This window comes from Uloborus diversus, chromosome 8 (assembly GCF_026930045.1).
Source record: "Uloborus diversus isolate 005 chromosome 8, Udiv.v.3.1, whole genome shotgun sequence".
Lineage (NCBI taxonomy): Eukaryota > Metazoa > Arthropoda > Arachnida > Araneae > Uloboridae > Uloborus > Uloborus diversus.
In genome coordinates, this window is record NC_072738.1 from 32,945,044 (window position 1) to 32,964,991 (window position 19,948).

The 19,948-nt window shown below is 33.0% G+C and overlaps 1 protein-coding gene across 1 annotated transcript in view; it reads left to right on the forward strand.

Annotated features, from left to right (window-relative positions):
- The window catches only part of LOC129228007 (BAI1-associated protein 3-like), a 406,019-nt gene that overhangs the window by 156,629 nt on the left and 229,442 nt on the right, over positions 1–19,948 (forward strand). The window contains exons 7-8 of the mRNA XM_054862634.1: positions 10,548–10,592; positions 19,424–19,501. Of these exons, the coding sequence (XP_054718609.1) occupies positions 10,548–10,592; positions 19,424–19,501 (123 nt within the window). The remainder of the gene's footprint in view (positions 1–10,547; positions 10,593–19,423; positions 19,502–19,948) is intronic.

The following is a 19,948-nucleotide window of genomic DNA, read 5'->3' on the forward strand; positions in this document are numbered from 1 at the left end:
TACGATATCATATATCTACGTTTCTCTCAAACGTAGAAATTTCCTTTCGCTTATTAATACGTATCTTACTTCGCTGCATTCCTTCGCTTCATTATATTTCGTATTTCCACTAGTCAAATTATTTCGTGTCGTTCCAAAGTAACAATGAAAATCCAATTAAAAAATCTTACCTTCCGTTTGCTCTTGGCATTTAATTAGAGCTTTGCAGCGCGTTGCCACCTTTCTTTACATAATTCTGAGTGAAGAAATCATTGTTTTGTTGCCATTATCGGTAGAAATCTTTCACGGTTGTCACGCTTGACCGCTGATATTAAGGGATTAACCAACACATTAGTATACGTTGTTTTCTTTTTTTTTTTTCTTTTGTCTTACGTTGTTTGTTTTGTCTTTTATTTTTACTAAATGTTTGGCATACTAGTAATTGATTAATGAGCTAAAATTGTAAAAGAGCTTATTTAGAAAGAACTTTAGTGCCAAGGATAATCAATCATGCATGTAATTTTGATTTGTACGGAGGCTATGAGTTTCCAGAGAAAGTTTATGCAGGAAAACCTCATTTTGTTTCGTTATTTGTTTACTCTAAACGAAGTACCAAATAAATTAAATACGCATCAAGTGAAAGGCTAGTTTTGTTCTTAATTTTGTACTTCGTCCATTTAGATTTGTGAAAACAAATTGATTTTCTTGTTTACCTAAATTTAATAAAAGGGAGAAAACTAAAAATAAACGCAACCATTTTAATCCATAATATTCTGAATTCTTCAGAAAGATTGCAGGTTAATTTTAGAAAGGTTGCTGACATTTAGCGGAAAACGTTATTGTTTTTTGCAAGATAAATTACTGGCAGAAATTGGGCACATTAGCAGTCCAATATTTTCCACAAATGTTTCTGAATTGGTTTTACAGTGCACGACTAAACCTGTTAAATAAGGATGGTGTGAAGCTGTTACTATAAACGTATGTAAGTTTTTTTTTTTTTTGTAAGACTCCTAATTTCTTCTAAAAACGGGAATATTTTTCATTCGGAATGTTTCTGATTTCTTAAGAATGAATTGACGTTAATTTTAGAAAGATTACTTTTAGCTGGAAACTTTGCTGTTTTTTGCCAGACGCGTCACTGGCAGAAATTAGGGATATTAGCTCCATTATTTTCCAGGAACGTTTCTAAATTGTTTTAACAGTCTATGTAACGTCCATTTTATTTTATTCTTCTCCGTGAAACTTCTAAAATTGTTTACAATTTTAAGCAGTACAATAGAGTCGTTTTGAGGACGTTTTATTCGTGAAAAATAAATGCTTTTCTCGATAAAATTGCTGTGTTTGGCTTTGGCAAAGGTCGGGTTGATGCCAGGGGTCTCTAATCCATGTTCAGCCGAACTCTAGGGCTCTTTAGAACTTAAACAAAGGTCCCGCTAGTGAGTTATATTTTACCAATCAAAAGACCGAAACTTTAGGACTTTTGACTTTAATTTTGTAAAAGGTCGAATCTTTAAATACTGATTACTATTAAAAAATATAGATAAATATTTTATTGATGAAGTAAAGTTATTACAAATTTTAAAATATTTGCGAATATATATATATATATATATTATTTTAAAATCATCTATTAGCTACCTTGCTGTTCATTAAATACGATGTTATTAAGATATCTGAATTGGATCAAAATGAAGGTGCAGTAATAGTTTTTTAATTTGATCAGGATAAAGCTTTGATGTAAAATTTTGGCTGTTTGTTTAAAAGTTGTTTTTTTTTTTTTTTTTTCGCGATTGTGTTACGCTCAAAAGGTTCCCGAAAGTATAAAAAATTTAACACTGCTAGTTAAGGTTGGAATTATCTCACTCACATTTTTTAATGTTAAACTCAATTATATCGAAACATAAACTAGTTTTTATTATGCTAAAAGCATTGCATAAAATTTGCTTATCATAAAAACGATTTCAAATTCATTTTGACAAAAGTATGATCCAGAAATCTCTTACTAATGATTCAAATTGCTTCGTAAGACATTTCTTTACTTAGAAACGAAATAAAGATAAAAAAGGACGCCCTATCTTTATTTCTTTATTAGGCATTGAAAATATTAATCTTTGCATTATCTCTTCGTCCATCTATTCCATTTTATCGCTGCTGCACTTTTCTTTCTTTCTTTTAATTTCTCTCTCCATTTATTGATGTATCAATATCATCCATCTATTTCTTCCTTTTATGGTTTTAAATTCAATTAGCTTTCTAAATATGTAAAATGTGTATCTCCTTTGTCTACTTTTGCATTTTCCCAATCATCCATTTTTTTTATGCTGTCCAATGCTCGAATTAATTTCAACTTTTTTTGCTTTCCATTTTTCTTATACAAAGCCTACACTGTAAAAACGATTCAGAAACGTTCCTGGAAAATATTAGACGGCTGATGTCCCTAATTTCAGCCAGTAACACATTTTGCAAAAACCAGGAATGTTTCCCGCTAAAACTCAGGAACCTTCTTGAAATTATCATGAAAAATTCAAAACTGTTCCCGTTTAAAGCCAGGCGTGTCTCTAGAACTTCGAAGTAATCTTAGGTGGACATAATATAACAGCTCCAAGAGCAGTATTACAATCATGGCCAAAGCTAAGCCAGAATTGCATAAAATGATTACAACTCTTGCAAAGCTAAGTAGTCCAAAGATTTATTCCATAAACCGATTATTCGAGCCATAATTGAATTAAAGTCGATACAGATTATAAATACTCTCAGTTAATCTTTCTTTTTGACAATGATACTTGATATTTCCAGGAAGTGGATAAAAACCATTGAAATCCCGAAACGTAACGCGGAAATACTCAGTGACGTTTCTGATTTTTTTTTTTTTTTTTTTTTTACAGTGCACTCGGCTTCACCCAAATTATTTACACTCCTTTTTCCATTGATTAAGAGGTTCTTTCTAAATTCGAAATACGTGTCAACATTATTTTGTGAGACTTACCATATTATAGTCTTGATTTGTTCGTAAATGTTTCTTTACAAAATAAATAACAGTGACTTAATGAATATCGGTTCATTAATTAGAAATCGGAGTTATTTCTGAGTTATATTTTTACAAAAGAAAGTAACTGCACTGAATATGTAAATATTCTGGTCAATTTCTGGTTTAAAACTTTTTGTTTTTCAAAACTATGAAAAATAAACTTCTGCTTTTGTTTCTTATATTGGCATTGTGGTTCATCAAAATTAATTTATAAGTTATTTTTTAGTTCTCAAAACAAAACCTATGTGCGAAAAAACTCCAAGCAGCACGTTTTTTGAATCTCTAAAAAAAATCTCACTAAAATCTGTCTTTCGACTGTTCAGTACTTATTCTTTAAATTATTTACTTTTCTTACTAAAGAAGTTATTCAAAATCATTTGTTCATTACAAAATCTTTCGTCGTATAAGCCAGGCTTTTAAAATTTAACTTCAAAAGAACTTGACACATTTTCGTGACACAACATTCTCAGAACAAACGTGCTTCGAGAAAGAAAAGTTCCCTTTTCCTTGTTTGAAGAGTTAATGACGTCACTTCCAATCCGAGCCAATCAATGTCGAAGAGGCAAAAATGCGGGTCTCCATCGTCGCCGTGTTTGCTCACCATTCAACAAATGTTTTAAAACTGAAAAATAATAATAATAATAATAAAATAAAATAAAATAAACAAAAATGAAAATAGTTTAAAATAGTTATCTTCGTTGGTTTCGGCATTTATTTTACTGGGTTAATATTTAACTGAATCAAATGTCTACGCTGTTAAGGTCTTTTCTGTGACTTACATGTTTTCTGAATTACTGTCACTTGCTTTGTGTTCTAGATTCATAGTGCTCATTTATCCGACATATTCTAGTAATACTGTGTTTTCCCTTATTTTCCAACCATTTATATTTCTGATTTTTTTTTTTTTTTGCTGTATATTTTCAGAATTTTTAGTTTTAAAAATAGGGAATTAATTCCGTTTGACTGCAATATTCCATACTTGATCATTGTGACAGTTAATCTATTGCTGCTTTTTAAGTTAATATGCTATTATCCAAGACAGTTTACCTATTGTTCACATTGGTTTAAATTTTTCTAAAATTGACTGAATACTAAGTATCAGTAGCGTAGCCAGAAAAAAATTCGAAGGGGGTTTAGTTTTCGTGTGTGTGGGGGGGGGGAGATATATATTCAAACTCCGCCCTCCCCCTTGAGATACGCCATTGCTAAGTTCACAACGTTCTTCGCGTAAATATCAGATTCCTTATTTTTCCAGCGAAAAAAAATCTTTCTACTAAATAGTTATAGTATTGCTATCAGAATTTCGTAACGCATTTACGCTCTCTCTCTCTCTTTCTGCTTATCTAACTAACTAAATATCTTGCATATACGCAGGTCAGTCCGAAAAATTGTTACATTACTTCTTAATTTGTTTATGCTATTTTAATAAAAACTTTTATGGCAACACGTAGGATATATACTTTTATTGTGTGACGTAGTGGCTTTCATGACACAAGGCAGTTTTAGTTTTTCTGATAGTCAGTCGAAAACCCATTTCATTTCTGAGGCCTGAATTCTGAACTGTTTATTGGTGTTGAGAGTACAGGCCTCTGATCCGTATAAAAACATTCATAATTTAATAAGATTTTGTCGGAGAGTCTCTTCGTGTTCTATTTCTTACACTGTAAAAACGATTCAGAAACGTTCCTAGGAAATAATGGGCAGCTGATGTGCCCAATTTCTGCCAGTAACATATCTTGCAAAGTCCAGGAACGTTTTCCGCTAAAATTCAGTAACCTTCCTGGTATTATCCTGGAATCTTCCTGAACAATTCAGAAACCGTCCTGTTAATAACCAGACGCGTCTTTGAAAAATTACAGTAACCCTCGGAATATATAGAAAATAGCTTGGCATCTTCCCGATTTATCAAGGAAGTTCCAAGAGCACTACTGCAAACATGGCCAAAGATAAGACAGAATTGCAAATAAGTAACGGTAATTTTATTCACCTGCAATTCTTGCAAAGCTAGGTAGTCCATACTAATTTGCTCCCTTCGGGAACATATTTAGCATGGACGGACCGCAATTGAACTGAAGACGACTCACTTTATAAATACGCTCAGTTAATATTTAAACTGGGAGCTAAAAATATTTTTCACACCAGTGAAAAGTCTGCATTCGTGCAACTTGTAGCAATTCAGGAAACTTTTTGACAATGATACTTGATTTTTTCAGGAAGTGGATAAAAACCACTAAATTCCCGAAACGTAACACGGAAACACCCAGTAACGTTTCGGAATTTTTTTACAGTGTAGATTCTATTCCAGTATTCACAAATGTGTTGGAATTTCTGCTGTTCATTTTCTAGATTTTTATTTTTACTATAAAAAAGTCACATCGCACACTGAAAAAACAACTCAGACACATTCCTGGGAAATAATGGGGAGTTGATGTGCCCATTTTCTGTAAGTAACCTTTCTTGAAAAAATCATGAATATTTTTCACCAAAACACAGTAACCTTCCTGAAATTATCCTGAAATCTTTCGTGAATAATTCAGAAATCTTCCCGGTTAAAGACAGTAGAGAACCTGTGAAAAAACTTAGGTTGGTTTAATATAATAGCTCGGCCCCCTCCTGCTTTACCAAGAAAGCTCCAAAAATATTTTATTTCTCAAACATGGCCAAAGCTAAAACCGAATTGCGAGTAAGTTTGAAGACACAAACTCGCCTGCAAATCTTGCAAAGCTGCGGAATCCAGGAATTTATTTGCTCCCATTGGAGACTTAGTCACTCTGGAAAGCTGGGATCCGACTGAAGTCGATGTGCTTAATAAATGCGCTCAGTTAATCTTTAAACTGGGAGCTAAAACTATTTTTCTTAACAGTGAGAAGTCTGCATTCGTACAAATTGTAGCAATTCAGGAAGCGTTTTGACAAAGATACTTGATTTTTCAAGGAAGAGGATAAAAACCTGCGAAATCCTGAAACGTTCCATGGAAATAACCAGTAACGCTTCGGATTTTTTTTTACAATGCATATTTCTAAAGTCTTTAACTTATTCTACTGTCAGATACACATTTCTGGCCACAATTAATATTTCATCGCAAGATTTATTTTAAAATACATTGCACTGTGTTTTTCAAAGCAAATTTTAACTTTGTTCATTTAGAAAAAGTAAGCTATCTTAATTATTTCACTTTGCCCCACGTACCCCTACATCCATTAAACAATATTTCGATTTCTCACCCTCCTTTTTTTATTCACTGCCTCTCAAATTGGGGTAAGTCTTTTCGGCACACTCTTATCAAAAGCAGAGAAGAGTAGGAATAGATTGAATTTCACGTCTCAAACAGGTGCCTTCCGAACTAAAATTTGTGAGAAGGCTGAAATTCTCAATTTGCCGAACAGAATACTATATTTTGCCGAATGATGACAATTTTGCCAAATGGAACTCCAAATTTCGCCAAATGGAACTCCAAATTTCGCCATATGGAACTCCAAATTTCGCCATATGAAACTCCATATTTTGCCTAATTGAACTCCAAATTTCGCCAAATGGAACTCCATATTTTGCCGAACGGAACTCCAAATTTCGCCAAATGATGATAATTTTGCCAAACCGTCTGACACAGTTTTCTAAAAAAGGAAATTTTGGGGAGGTTACAGCAGCCTCCTGTTGGGGCGCCCCTAGTCTCAAAAAAGAAAAAAAAAAAAAAAAAATACGAGAGGAAAAAGAGTACCTGGGCCCAAAATGGCGGCCAAACATAGTATTGACTTAAAGCTCATTCCTAAGTTATAGAAGAACAGAACATTTCTTTCACGCTTATCACGATTCTTCTTTCATCACCAAGCAACTAGTCACTTGCAACTTTAGATTTTGCATTTTTGCCTTGAAACACTTTTTACCAGTTTTCGAAACAATGTCTGACAGGGAAAAAATGATCTCATTCTTTTGTTCAAGAAAGAACATTTCTTTGGGTAATGACAAAGGCATTTTGTATAAAATGTAGCAAGAAGTTATTTTTAAAAGTTTGACCTCCCCATCGATGAAAAAATAGTTTGGTTTTAATTGTTGCAAATGAAGAACTTATGCTTTTGTTGTTGTTTGCGTAAAACTTCTCATTAGAATGGCGTGCAATTAAACAGAAGTTTATAAAAGTGCATTCACAATTAAGGAGTAGGATTTCTTTGTCTTTTAAATTTGTTTAAAGCTGCGTTTAATGCTTTTGTGCTGCAGTTCAGATTTGAATTTTCGCAAATTTAATTGTGATGTAATAGTAATCTTCCTCCCTTTTTTATTTCCTGGATTTCAGATTCCCATCCTTATGCATTTTCTATTTCCTGTGTCTCTCTTTCTTAATTTCTTAAAAGCACAAATTAAGAACATGTCTCTCATTATAATCATTATTATTTTTGAGCGTATTACATTTCTTCACTTGATCAAAGTTGATGTTGCTCTGATTTTTCAAATTGTCATGTCAACAAAAAATAAGAGATTTCAAAAAAATTTTATCACAATGGTTACTAATCGTTTGCGTTCATGCAAGGCTTAACTTCAGCGAATTTTACTTTAAAAAAAAAGAGGGAAGATGTGCAGAATTACGTGTTTTCAGGAAGCACATCAACATAGCGGTACTTATTTTCTTATTTATACAAAAGCTATTGGCTATTGCTTTACATACATTGAGGATTGCGTACAATGCGCCTTGCCTCATGACACACACAGGAAAGATTTACATCACAAGAGAAGAAAAAAAAACATTCAGGGCACCGGCGGGACTCGAACCCGCAACCTCTGGCTTAGAAGACGATAAGCTTCTACCACAGAGCCAAGGAGGTCCCTAGAAGGTCTTTAAAAAAAAAAAAAAAAAAAAAAATTAAATCTGAATACAAAATTTCCAGATCACTAATACCCATCATTTAGGATTGATCTTTACTAATAATAAAGCTGAAAGTCTGGATCTCTGTCTCTTTCTGAATCTCTGTCTCTCTCTCTGGATCTCTGTCTCTCTGGATCTTTGTCTGGATGTCTGTTACGCGCAAAGCGCCTAGACCGTTCTGCCGATTTTCATGAAATTTGGCACATAATTAGTTCGTAGCATGGGGTAAGCACCTCGAAGCGATTTTTCGAAAATTCGATTTTATACTTTTTTATTCCAGTTTTAAGACCATTTTATCGAGGAAATTATCAAAACATGGAACCGTATCGTGGGCGAGCAATGAACATAGAAAAATGGTGGGAAATTCATCATCTACTATTTGTAAATATACAAGCGAATCAAATGACCTTTCAATTTCCTACTACAGGTAAAGACGTGCGGGTACCACTAGTAATAAATTAAACTACATAACGTTATGCACTGAAAAATAATCTTTATGATAAGTGTACTGGTGAATATCGCCCATAAAATCTTTATCTTTATTACCGCATCCTAACCACCATTTATTTTTTATGGATATGCCTCTTATTATCGATTCTAGAAAATCACAAGTCATAAAATGACTAGTGAACATTTCTTTTCCGTTTTTCGATGTTCCATTGGTTGAGACAAGAAACTCAACGAGAAGTGTTCTTTCGTGATTGCGGAAAACTTAATTTGAGTTCAAGACGTCCAAGTTCAAATGCATGCTGGATGTTCATTTTTAATGCCTCGAGGTCTGACCTAATTCCTCATCATAGCTTAAACCTAATCCACCAACCAAATGGGGAAAAAATGAAATCTGTATAAAAATTACGATACGAAATTTAAGTTTTTTTTTTTTTTTTTTTTTTTTAACTTTCATTCGGCAAATATATCGTAGAAAGAAAAAAAAACTAAAATCTTGATGCTAGTTTCTGAAAAGTAAATTTAGTTAATGTGAATCAGTATTTTAAAAATCTGTATCAAGAAAATTGTCAGGAATAAAATGCATGTGTGGTTATAAGACTTCCATAAATAAATTCGAAGAACAATTTTTGAATTAAAATTGTTACCTTTTCAGTGTGATTTTAAAACTATTAAATGAATAACCAAAAATGTAGGGAAATGTGAGGCAGAGGGGAAAAGGGTGCAAAGTGAAATGGTGAAATATTTATTCTGCTTTTAGCGCCACCTATCTGGTAATATTTTAACTATGTAGTAGCACATGTAATCTATTGCAGTAAGTAAAAACATACAACCAAAGATTAAATCATATGATCATAGAGGCAATTTTATAAAATTGATATTCATTTTGTAATATTTTGTTGCAAGTCAAAAATTATTTTTGTTATTATAAAATGATAAAGTTCTTGTTTTTAACATTTTGAATATTAATTTAGATCTCCTAATGCTCTGCAAATTATTTACTCACTAGCTGTACCCGACGCGCGTTGCTACGCCAACAAAAAAATACATCATTATACTGATTTTCATGACAATCGGTTGAACGGGGCAGAAGTTGCTACTCTGCAGTGCCACCTAGTGGCGAGTGGCTTCAATGAGCATATTATGCACCTTCTCCATGGAAAAATACATATATATAGCAATTTTCATAATAATCGGTCCAGGTATCAAGTGAAGCCGTGACTATACTCAATTTTGTACTCACGCAGTTTGCAAGATCAATCAATCGCAAAAAATATCAAATAGAAAAAGTTTTAAATTCCCCCGTTGCATGAAAAGCCATAAAACAATAAAGAAAGAATTTATTTGTTCAAACTCAAGAAAAATGGCAACAGCTAACTTCTTATCAATGAGATCTTTCACGCGAATTAATTTCTGCAGCCGATAATTTTATTCGTATTTATCCAATGGATTGTGACTTAAATTGGAATAAAAAAGGAACTATCGATCGGATTTTTTTCGAACTGGTATATAAACATTCCCAGTACCAAAAATAACAAACGGTGAAAGTTTCAGCCAAATCTGCCGGGTAGTTTTTGAGTTCATGGATGACATACAGACAAACATTCATTTATATACATATAGATAAGTTTATATTAAGCTTATTTGTATTTTAAATATTTTCTACGATCAGTCAAGTAAATGCGGTGCAAAGTGAATGGGGTAAAGTGAAATAGATTTTGTGTGTGTGTGTGTGTGTGTGTGTGTGCGTGTGTGTGTGTGTGTGTTTCTCGCTCATTTATTCACTAAACCACTTACGTATTCATTTATTAATTCATTCATTTACATTCCTCGATTTAGTAATTCACTGTTTAATTTTCAGTGTACTGTTTCATTATCTTTTCATTTACTCATTAAACCTTTTATTTACTGGTTCATTTGATCAAAAATATTTTCTATAATTGAATAGAAAATATTCATTTAAAAAATATTTTATTTTTCACTTTGCCCCATGGAAAAAAAAGTGTAAATTTTCCACTTTTTTTTGAAGGCGCAAATTTACTTCCAAAAATAAAAAATACTGCTTCAATGTGAGAATCTTCTTTCTTTATGTACTGTAAATTTCAAAATAAATTTTTAATTTGTTCATGTTGAAAAAGCTCAGCCATCCCTTTGAAGTGAATTGCATGAAGGAATTTGAATTCAAATTATATTATAAATAACTGAAATGACTCATTCATTTTGTTACGTTTTTAGGGACATAGAAGATATTCGAACAGACAGGTTGCATCTGGACATCTGGTGAGTATATTATTTATATATGTATATACATGTACAAAATATTTAACGAATCTATGCTAAATTGTTCTTGTTGGCAGGCATGTGATTTTGGAAACATGAATAATTTTAAAACTTGACATGCAAAAGAAATATTATGGAAATGGAGAAAATATGAATGAAAAAATGATATTATAATGAAATATTCTACAACTAACGGCTGCTTTTTACTTTGATTACTTGTAGAATATTTCATTCTTTCGTCTTTCTATGTGCATGAGTGCATAAATGTATTTATGTTGATGTGCAAGAGCAGAAATTTGGTAAATATCAACATTCACATAGCAAAAATATCGGCAAAAGAGCGCATATTTCCGTTGATTCACCGGTGAATAATAACTTTCAAAAAAGCTACCTATCTTACTTTAGCTATTTACTAATGCATAATTCTACTTTAACTGCTATTTTTCATGAAATATAAAAACTTTTAAAAGCAGGCTTTAGATACCAACATATGAGTAAGCCTAAAAAATTCCTACTCGAATGAGAAAAAGAGATATTTAGAATCTTTATCTGATCTAGAACCTGCTAAGGTATTACACAAACCTCACGATGTACGAGCTTTAGCAGAAATGCAGAGACTGAGAGGTCTACGCACAAGGGACAAGGCACAAGGGAGCAGGAACAAAGGCATTCATCGTGAGGTTTTTTGTTTTATTTTCATTTTTATTCTTTTTATTTGTAACACGCATTAAAAAAATCTGTGAGTGAATCACCGCTATTTTCTCACCCTTAGGGTAGAGTTTTTTTTTTTTTTTTCCTCAAAATTTATATGGGATCAACTACCAACTTAGAAGTATACCCTTTCAATTAAAAAGGAATTATCGAAATAAGACCGCAATTCAGTTGCTCAGATTTGCAATAGATGGCAGCACGAAAGGTTTCCTTCAAACTCTATTTTGACCCACTTCCTGTGATCGGATTCTTTTGAAATTTGGAATGCGGTTCTAGATCCGATGACAATGAAATGTTCTATAAAATATTAATTAACAAACTATACATTGTTTAATAACATGTATAGTCATTTTTTAATCAACATGTTTGCACAAAACCTCTAACGACAAATTGCTCGAAAAAATTCGAATAAAATCTCCATAGAAACCCCTGATTTTTCTGCATTACATCAAATTTATTACAATAATCCAAGATAATTAGAACGTGAATTACAATTGCAATTACTAATTTCACGCTAAGCCTTCATTTCGAAATTCATTGTTGATCACGGTCATTGCTAACCTATGTTTTTATTAAAATTTTTATTAAAGCTCTCAGCTGCAGCTTTTATATCAGTACTCTAGTGCGTCGCTCAGCTTTGCACTCTCTACCTCGGAAATAAAAGTTATGTCAAGCGACGCGTGTTGTACACTCAGGCTTGAAAAAAATAATAAATAAAATTTTGTGGCAGATTGCGGAAAAAACACCAAAAAGGAAACTTTTCAAATTCCCTGATTGCAGGAAAAGCCCCAAAAACAAAAGTTAGAATTTTACTTGTTCATATTCGAGAAAACAAACGGCATCTTTCGTCTCAATGGTTTTCTGCACACTACAAATTTTTATAAAAGCATAGTTACGGAGAGTTGAGAGAAAGCACTGAAGGGGTTTTTTGAGCAATCACGATTGCTTATTGCTTTCATTTGACTGTTTTTTTTTTTTTTTTTTTGGGCGTCCTATCATTTTATTTTCCCACCGCCACCCTCCGCACCATCACCATCGACCGGCTCCTCACGATGCTGCTCCTATAGCGAAAGCCGTCTCCAGGTTGCATGCATGTCCTACACACACGCGCATACATACACAACTACACACACACACACACACAAACACACATACATACAGACACTTACACATATACACACACACCTACACACGCATACACATACACACACACAAACACATACACACACGCATACATACAGACACCTACACATAGACACACACAACTACCCACACATTTATGCCTGCACACAGACACAAACACATATGCCTACACACACATACACATACCCCGCCCCCACGCACACACATTCATACACACAACTACCCACACACTTATGCCAGCACACAGACACAAACACATATGCCTATACACATACACATACCCCCTACACACAAACACGCATACCCCCACACACAAACACACACGCTTACATACACACACTCGTGATTACGAAAAACATAATTTGAATTCAAGATGTCAAAATTCAAATTAATTATTTTGTTTTAATTATTTTTCTTTTTCCTTTCTTTTTTCCTTCACATTTTGCAAAAAAATTTTAAAAAGGGGACGTTTAGGGGACCAGAAACACAGTCGTTGAAAACATTTTGTTAACGGCTGTGAGTTTTCTTGACCTTTTTTACGAAATAATAGCAATATTAAACAAATAAATAGATATATAAATAAAACTACGTGGTGTAAAAGAGTTGTTAAAATAAAATTTAAATGTTAAGAATAAGATAAGAAATTATTTAAATAATAACACCTAACAAAAAACATTGCTGAAAAGTCATAGGAAACTGAAAATTAATCACAAAATTCGCGTGAAAGATATTGTAATTTCGCGTATAGGCATTCGCAACACCAACAAACTATAGAGTACGCTGCAGCCACTGTCTAATGGCGGATGAAAAAGGTAAAACGTAACGTATAAATTGCTTCTAAGCTTGGTAAATGACAGAAATTTTTGTTCGTATGTATGATTTTTTTCGTTCTTCATTCTTCTGAAAAGAGTTTTCAGAGTCATTTGGTTATTCTGACCCATGTAGAAAGAGATGAGAAATCAAAAAGTATTACGAAAGTCTAAAATTAATGCAAAACACGCAGTAAGTTGTTCTGAAGCGGCCATTTTCACGAGATTGAATTCGATATTCATAAATTTTTGGTTCACTTCGAACAACATTTTCATTTTGTACTGTTTTTTTTCTCTATATATTAGTACTTATTATGTCCAGTTTAATGACATTTCCGGCATTTGTTGACATTTTTGTCACATTGTGCACATACGTGACCGTAAGACTGTCAAGAGTAGCATTCAGTACTAGATAATTTATTTCTATGACTATGATTGAATATCAAAAAAGGAAGATGATATTTCGTTCTTTTATTTAGCTGGTGCAAATTGTTTTTATTTATGTAATTGAGTTATTTCTTCGAATCGGTTTATTTTAACTCTCGCTGTATCATATGTTTCGATTTTTCAACCAAATTATAAAATTCTGTCATGCTATGCTGCGTAAATCATCTACAAAATGCTTACGAATAGTGGCAATTCTCTGTTTTAAATCATCATGCATTCAGTTAATTCGTCATGGAAATAATTTAACTGATAAGCGAAATCTCGTCAAGATACATTATTCTTTCACACAATACAAAAACAATAAAGTTCCAAGCTTTTATTTTTTATTGTTTAAATTTTTAACGTACTTTCTGGATTTTTCAATCCGTTCTGCGATAAATATTTTCAAGAATATTTATTTGCATACTGTCCATTTCAGTTCGATGCTGAAGTAATAAGGATATTTAAATAATTATTTGGAATTAGGTTAAGGAAAAGCAGTAATTTTTCAGCATGGCCCTAGTGTCCAACCAATGTTATTAAGTCCGCTTTTTTTTTCATTGAAATGTAGAACTCATATTTATTTAAATTCGCTCAGAACAAGATAAATAAAATGTGTACTCATAGTTTTTTAGCAGATATTTTTGATGTTACGCTGTTGCGGATGCCGATTCCAAATGATGAATCACGCAAATTAAAAAAAAAAAAAATACACATAACAAACTCTTTGTTTTGCCCAAAATGGTACACGTGGAACGCAATGTTTTACCTTTTTCGGCAATTTTCTAAATCACCGCAAGGTAGCGTATTCGAGCTCTGAAGTTACGAATTATTATTATTCAAAAATCTCAGACTTATCTACTCACCGGTGCAAGACCATCGAACCTCCGGTTGAGTAGCAATTATATATTTCTTCTGGAACGATGCAGGCATGACACTTGATTTCTTGCCTGCGTTTAAAATTTGAAAAAAATCTAGATATACATCAAAAAACGTTCGAAGAAGATCGGTTTGCAATAAATAAAAAACATTGAGTTAATAAAACTGGTGGTAATAAGAAGGTATTGAGATTTTAGGTATGATGCTGATAACAGGCTCAATTGTTTTGGGATCAAGTGCGAAACAGGCGAAACATTAGTTGGATCAGGAGGGGGAAAAATCTCAGTTTTGATGGTTCAACGATGAAAATATTACCTTTAACGATAAAAAAATTTAAAATACAATTCCGAAAAATTATTAAATCAGCAAAAAGCAGAATAGTTAGTCAGTTAGCCTATAGATGGCGAAATAAAACATTTCAGTTGCGCTACCTAAAAGCTAAATAAATAATTACAAACAAAAGTTCGCCTGTTATGTAAGGGAGATAAGTATAAAGCGGAAACGTTACCTTTTGAGAGTGAGCAAAATATAGTTTTTTAAACATTTGGTTCTTTTTTGGCAATTGTAAATTTTTATAGTTATCTTTGTTAAAATTGAAACAAACAAATTCAGGCAAATACTTGTTTTTAATTTAAAAAAAAAAATCAAATAACTTAACCTTTCCGTAAATGCCCAAGGGGTAGGTCCAAAGCGGGTAAGGGATCCGGTGGGTTGTCAAGTTAATTAAATTAATTTGTCAAATTAAACAAACTTGAACGGTAACGTAGCTCACAGCTTTGATTGACAGTGTTACCCAAAGCAGTGAACTCATGCTCATTTGCAGGAAGTTCAGTTTTCCTGAAGTTGTTTTAGGCTTAGTGATCATCAGCCCAAAGCGGGAAATGCCTTTGCATTTGTGTCAGTTGACTTGGCGACTTGTAATCGGAATCTCACGACGCCCAGAGGTATTTTCTTTTGTATTTACTGACCACATACAAAATTAGCTGAACTGATAAGCCTTCAGCTAATTTGCACAAATAAAGGCATATCTGCTTTACCCAAGGACATGAATTCATTTCATCCGATTATAACCACAAATCTAAGTTGCGAAATGCAAATTAGCTTCTTAAATATTATTTATAAATATCACGAAATGGAATCGTTTCCAAAATTTTAAAATTATTTTTTTTCCCTGAAAGAGCATGTTTAAGAACATAGGATCTGACCATTTTTAAATAATTTGTTTAAGTTTAATATTTAAAAAAAAATACTTAAATTTGCGCGCTTTCATTGTTTGCGCTTCTGCCGATGACATCACAAATGATGAAATGCCATTCAGTGTTGCCATTCACAGAGCAAAATATGTAATTCGCTGCTTTAATCACATGCGTTGGCAACGATATTGTTGATAGCAAGCGTAAAGTGCAATATTGAATTCACTTCTTGATTATTATACCGTGGAAACGCGGTAGAAAGATGCGCCGAAGTGCATCATTTGTGACGTCGTCAAGACCACGCCTTGTTTGAAAAATCGGACCTTTTAAAAAATTAATTTCAAAAATAACTGTTGTTAAAACGAAAGTATTTTCTGGGTCCATGGTTGTTTTTTTTTTTTTTTTTTACTTATTCTATCAATTTCAGCAACTAAAAGTAGTACTTTTGACTGAAGGAAACAACCCCATTATTGCTTAAAATTAACAAGGATATTTTTTGAACATTATAGAGAATTTAAAAATTTAAAAAGTCGAAATAAAGTTATGAAACCAGCTCAAAATTGTTACCGTCTTACTTTAAAAAACGCGTGCGCTAGGGAACTCTGGTCGTTTCCCGCAACTAGTCGATACGTGAAGATAGTTAGTCCCTCAGGCTCTTACAGGTGACAAAGAAAAGCAAATGCAAAAGCCTATACCCGCTTACTGCTTACTTTCCCTATCATGACTGAAAATATGGATAATTTTACATATAATAAGCGAATTCAATGCTTAGTTAATTAGTACCTGGATGGTAAACAAAACCAGTTTTTTTCAAGAGATATTTCTGTGCCGCCATCTAGAAACAAACTCATTTACTACAATGACATTTTGCTTAATGATTTGACACACAAAATTTAGTTATCAAACGTACAAACGGAATCATTTTTCTATTGGTCTGGCTTCGTCATAGCAGTTGTGTTGGGAACAACATGCTACGCCCATCACCCGGAACGTTTACAAACCTATAGTATTAGTTAACACATATTAGTGATTTTTTGTTACTCTCTGTTTTTTAAATTTGTACTCTAAATATAAGTATTTGGAAATGAGGCTCATAAACTAAAAATACATTGCCTTTCGGCATTTAATATTCTTAATCACGGATGACAAAGAATTGGTAAATGTACAGTTAAGATTAGTAGATCTAATACATGCAGTAGGATTCGAGCACTTGTTCTACGCATTTCAATGTGACTCTGCTTGAATTAGAGCAGAGGTTCCCGAACTTCAGACCTCCGCGGACCCCCTCCGGGGAAATTACGAACTTCGCCCCCCGCCCTTTCCCGGCGCACCAAAAAAAAGAAAAGACTGATTTGAAACGTTTAAATCCCTTTTTTTAAATATATTTTTACGCTTTTTTTCCCTTTAAATTTATTTATTCATTGTTCTGTATATTTTTCAGAGATCCTTGTCAGGTTTCCATTACTTACATTATTATTTTAAGTTGTGGAAGTAAAATTCCATTTGAAATTCAATCTATACATATAATAAAATAAGATCTTTGTGTGTGTGTGGCGCGCTTCCCGGGAAAACGGCAAGGCCTAGAAAGATGAAATTTGGTGTACAGGTGCTGTTTTTGCCGAAGATGTGCACCTCGGGCTTCGATTTTTGATATTTTAATTAGGAAAAAAGTTATTTAATAATTTATGTGTTTTTTTTGCACTTTTTAGTACTTTTTACCTCACAGACCCCGAACCAATCACACCACACAAATATATTTTGTACTGTAGTGTAGGAAGTTTAATTTTAAATATGATGAATGAAAAAATTGGAAGGCAGAGCAATTTTTGTATTTTTTACGAATTTTCGGAAAAACCTTTAATTTGCAGTTTTTTCCGGGTTTTATTTTTTTCTAATATCATCCTGCGAGAAGTATCAAAGCCTCATTTCTAAAATCTAAGTTGGTTATAGTAAAAACATTTCGCCCTCTTCAGAAGAAAAAAGTTCTTAGGAATAAGCAATAGTTTTTTTTATTTTACAATTTTTTTAAGCTGAACACATCATGTCTTTCCACGCATCGGTCGAAAAAAGGTTCTTCATTCCTTTATGCCTCTGACGTCACTACTTGGATTTCGATTCGATATTTACGACGGAATCTTAATCGCAAACAATCGTAATCTTTTTTTTTTACTATATAGCTTACTTCTACATTTTATGACGTGATGACCACGTGTTTTTCCGGCAGCGCTTGCTTTTTTTCTTTCCTTTTGTTTTTATTTAGGGATTGCATTTATTTCTTTTTCCATCCCCCCCCCACCCCCAAGTTGGACGTTTTGCTGTATCTTTAAAACGAAATATTTCATAGTTGTGCGCATTTAATTCAATAAAAACAGCGAGATTTTCTTTTCTTTGTCAAACGCTACTTTTTGCACACTACGGGGAATTTTGGAGATAACTTTTTTTTTTTTTGCTCAACTTAAATTTAAAAGAAAAGCGGTTTTTTGAGTGATCTTTGTTTTTATTATGAAATGGGCGGGGAGGTTAAAATAAATAGTGGTAGATCGTAAAGGTAGATAGCCGCCGAAGGCGGCAATCTTGGCATAAAAATGTGAATGGCACAAAAAAAGATAGAGATGGATTGATTAATACTGCTGCCAAATTTATTAAAACAGCCGTCGAAGGCGGCAAATGTAGTAGAAAAGTAAAAAGGTAAAGTTAGCCAAACAGCCGCCGTAGGTGGCTGCTTGCATAAAAGGCGAATGGCGTAAAAAGGCGAACCAGCTGGTCGCCGCAGGTGGCTAGTTAGGAATAAAATTGCTATTACCAAATTTCCACAAAACAAATTTACTAATAAAAATGAACTTTTGACGTTAGTGAACAAAACACTTTCCACCTCCAGCTCAGTCACTTACTATGCCGGCTGATAAGTGCTAATAAGCACGAAACTGCAGTCTTCCGCTAGAATGACTGAGCTGATGGTGTATTTCATGTATTGTTATCCTAGTTTAAGTGTGTTAATTTTTCATATGAGTTGTATTTTGACATATTAGGATTTTAATTATTCACTATGGTTCGGGCAAACCTTCCCTGGCAGCGTCGTGATGCTGTGAATAGGATATGCGTAGCCTTTACAATGCTGCCTGCTTAAGTTTGCTTCAATTATATGGAGCCACCGCCCCCTGCTCGCTATCTGTCACCAGACCCCGGAAACTAAAAATGTGCCTTATGGTTTGCATTAGTTTTGTAACAATATGAACTACGTCATGTGCCCAAAATTAATTAATGTGTAGTGTGTTTACTTCTGAGAGTATGTAAGAACTTTTAAATTCCTCATAAATGTGTTTTCTTTTTGAATTAAAATATGGTTACTAATTTTATTTAAAAATTTTTGCTAGATAGCACCGCGGACCACCGGGGCTCCGCGGACCACAGTTTGGGAAATTCTGATTTAGAGGTTAGCATTCATCTGCAAGAGACTGAAAGATGTTTGCAATACATCTGGGAAATGTTTGCCTTTCCATCTAATCGGTGGTCGAACAGTACATTAATATATTTTATTTTATTTCTTATTGTTATTGTTTTTTCATTCATTTTTTTTTCACACATTTTCAGAGAAAGTTCATTGAAATGACTTACGCCATGTTGTACACGACAGCACTATGAGAATATTTCTAATTTTTGTTTGTTCTAGGGATCATGACGATGAATCATCAGTCTTTGATGCAGCCAGGAAACTAAACGAAGTATCAAGTTTGAAAGGACTTGGCAGGTAAGAAGTGTTGTTAGCGCTCGAACGATATTGATAAAACTACTTTAATGACCTCTCTCTATATCACCCGTTCAGAAATATCGGGCCTATCCTTTGTCTCAAGGAAAACTATATCTGAAAAAAAGTTGCTACTCATTTCACAACGCAATTAATAATCAAAATAATAATAATAATAATAATAATAATTATTATTATTATTACTATTATTATTATAAAATAATAATAATATTTATAATAATAAAAATTATAATAATAATATATAATTATAATAATAAACCTAGGAAATACTTTTGTTTTTCCTACACTTAATTTTTAATTATTTTTTTTAAATGCCTAAATTTTAAAACCAAATGTTTCATCGTGGGACGTCAAAAGTGACGACAGCCATCTTGAATCGGAGCACGCGGTTGTCTTTTGTGGCTAGATATTGCCCTTAACTTTTTTTTT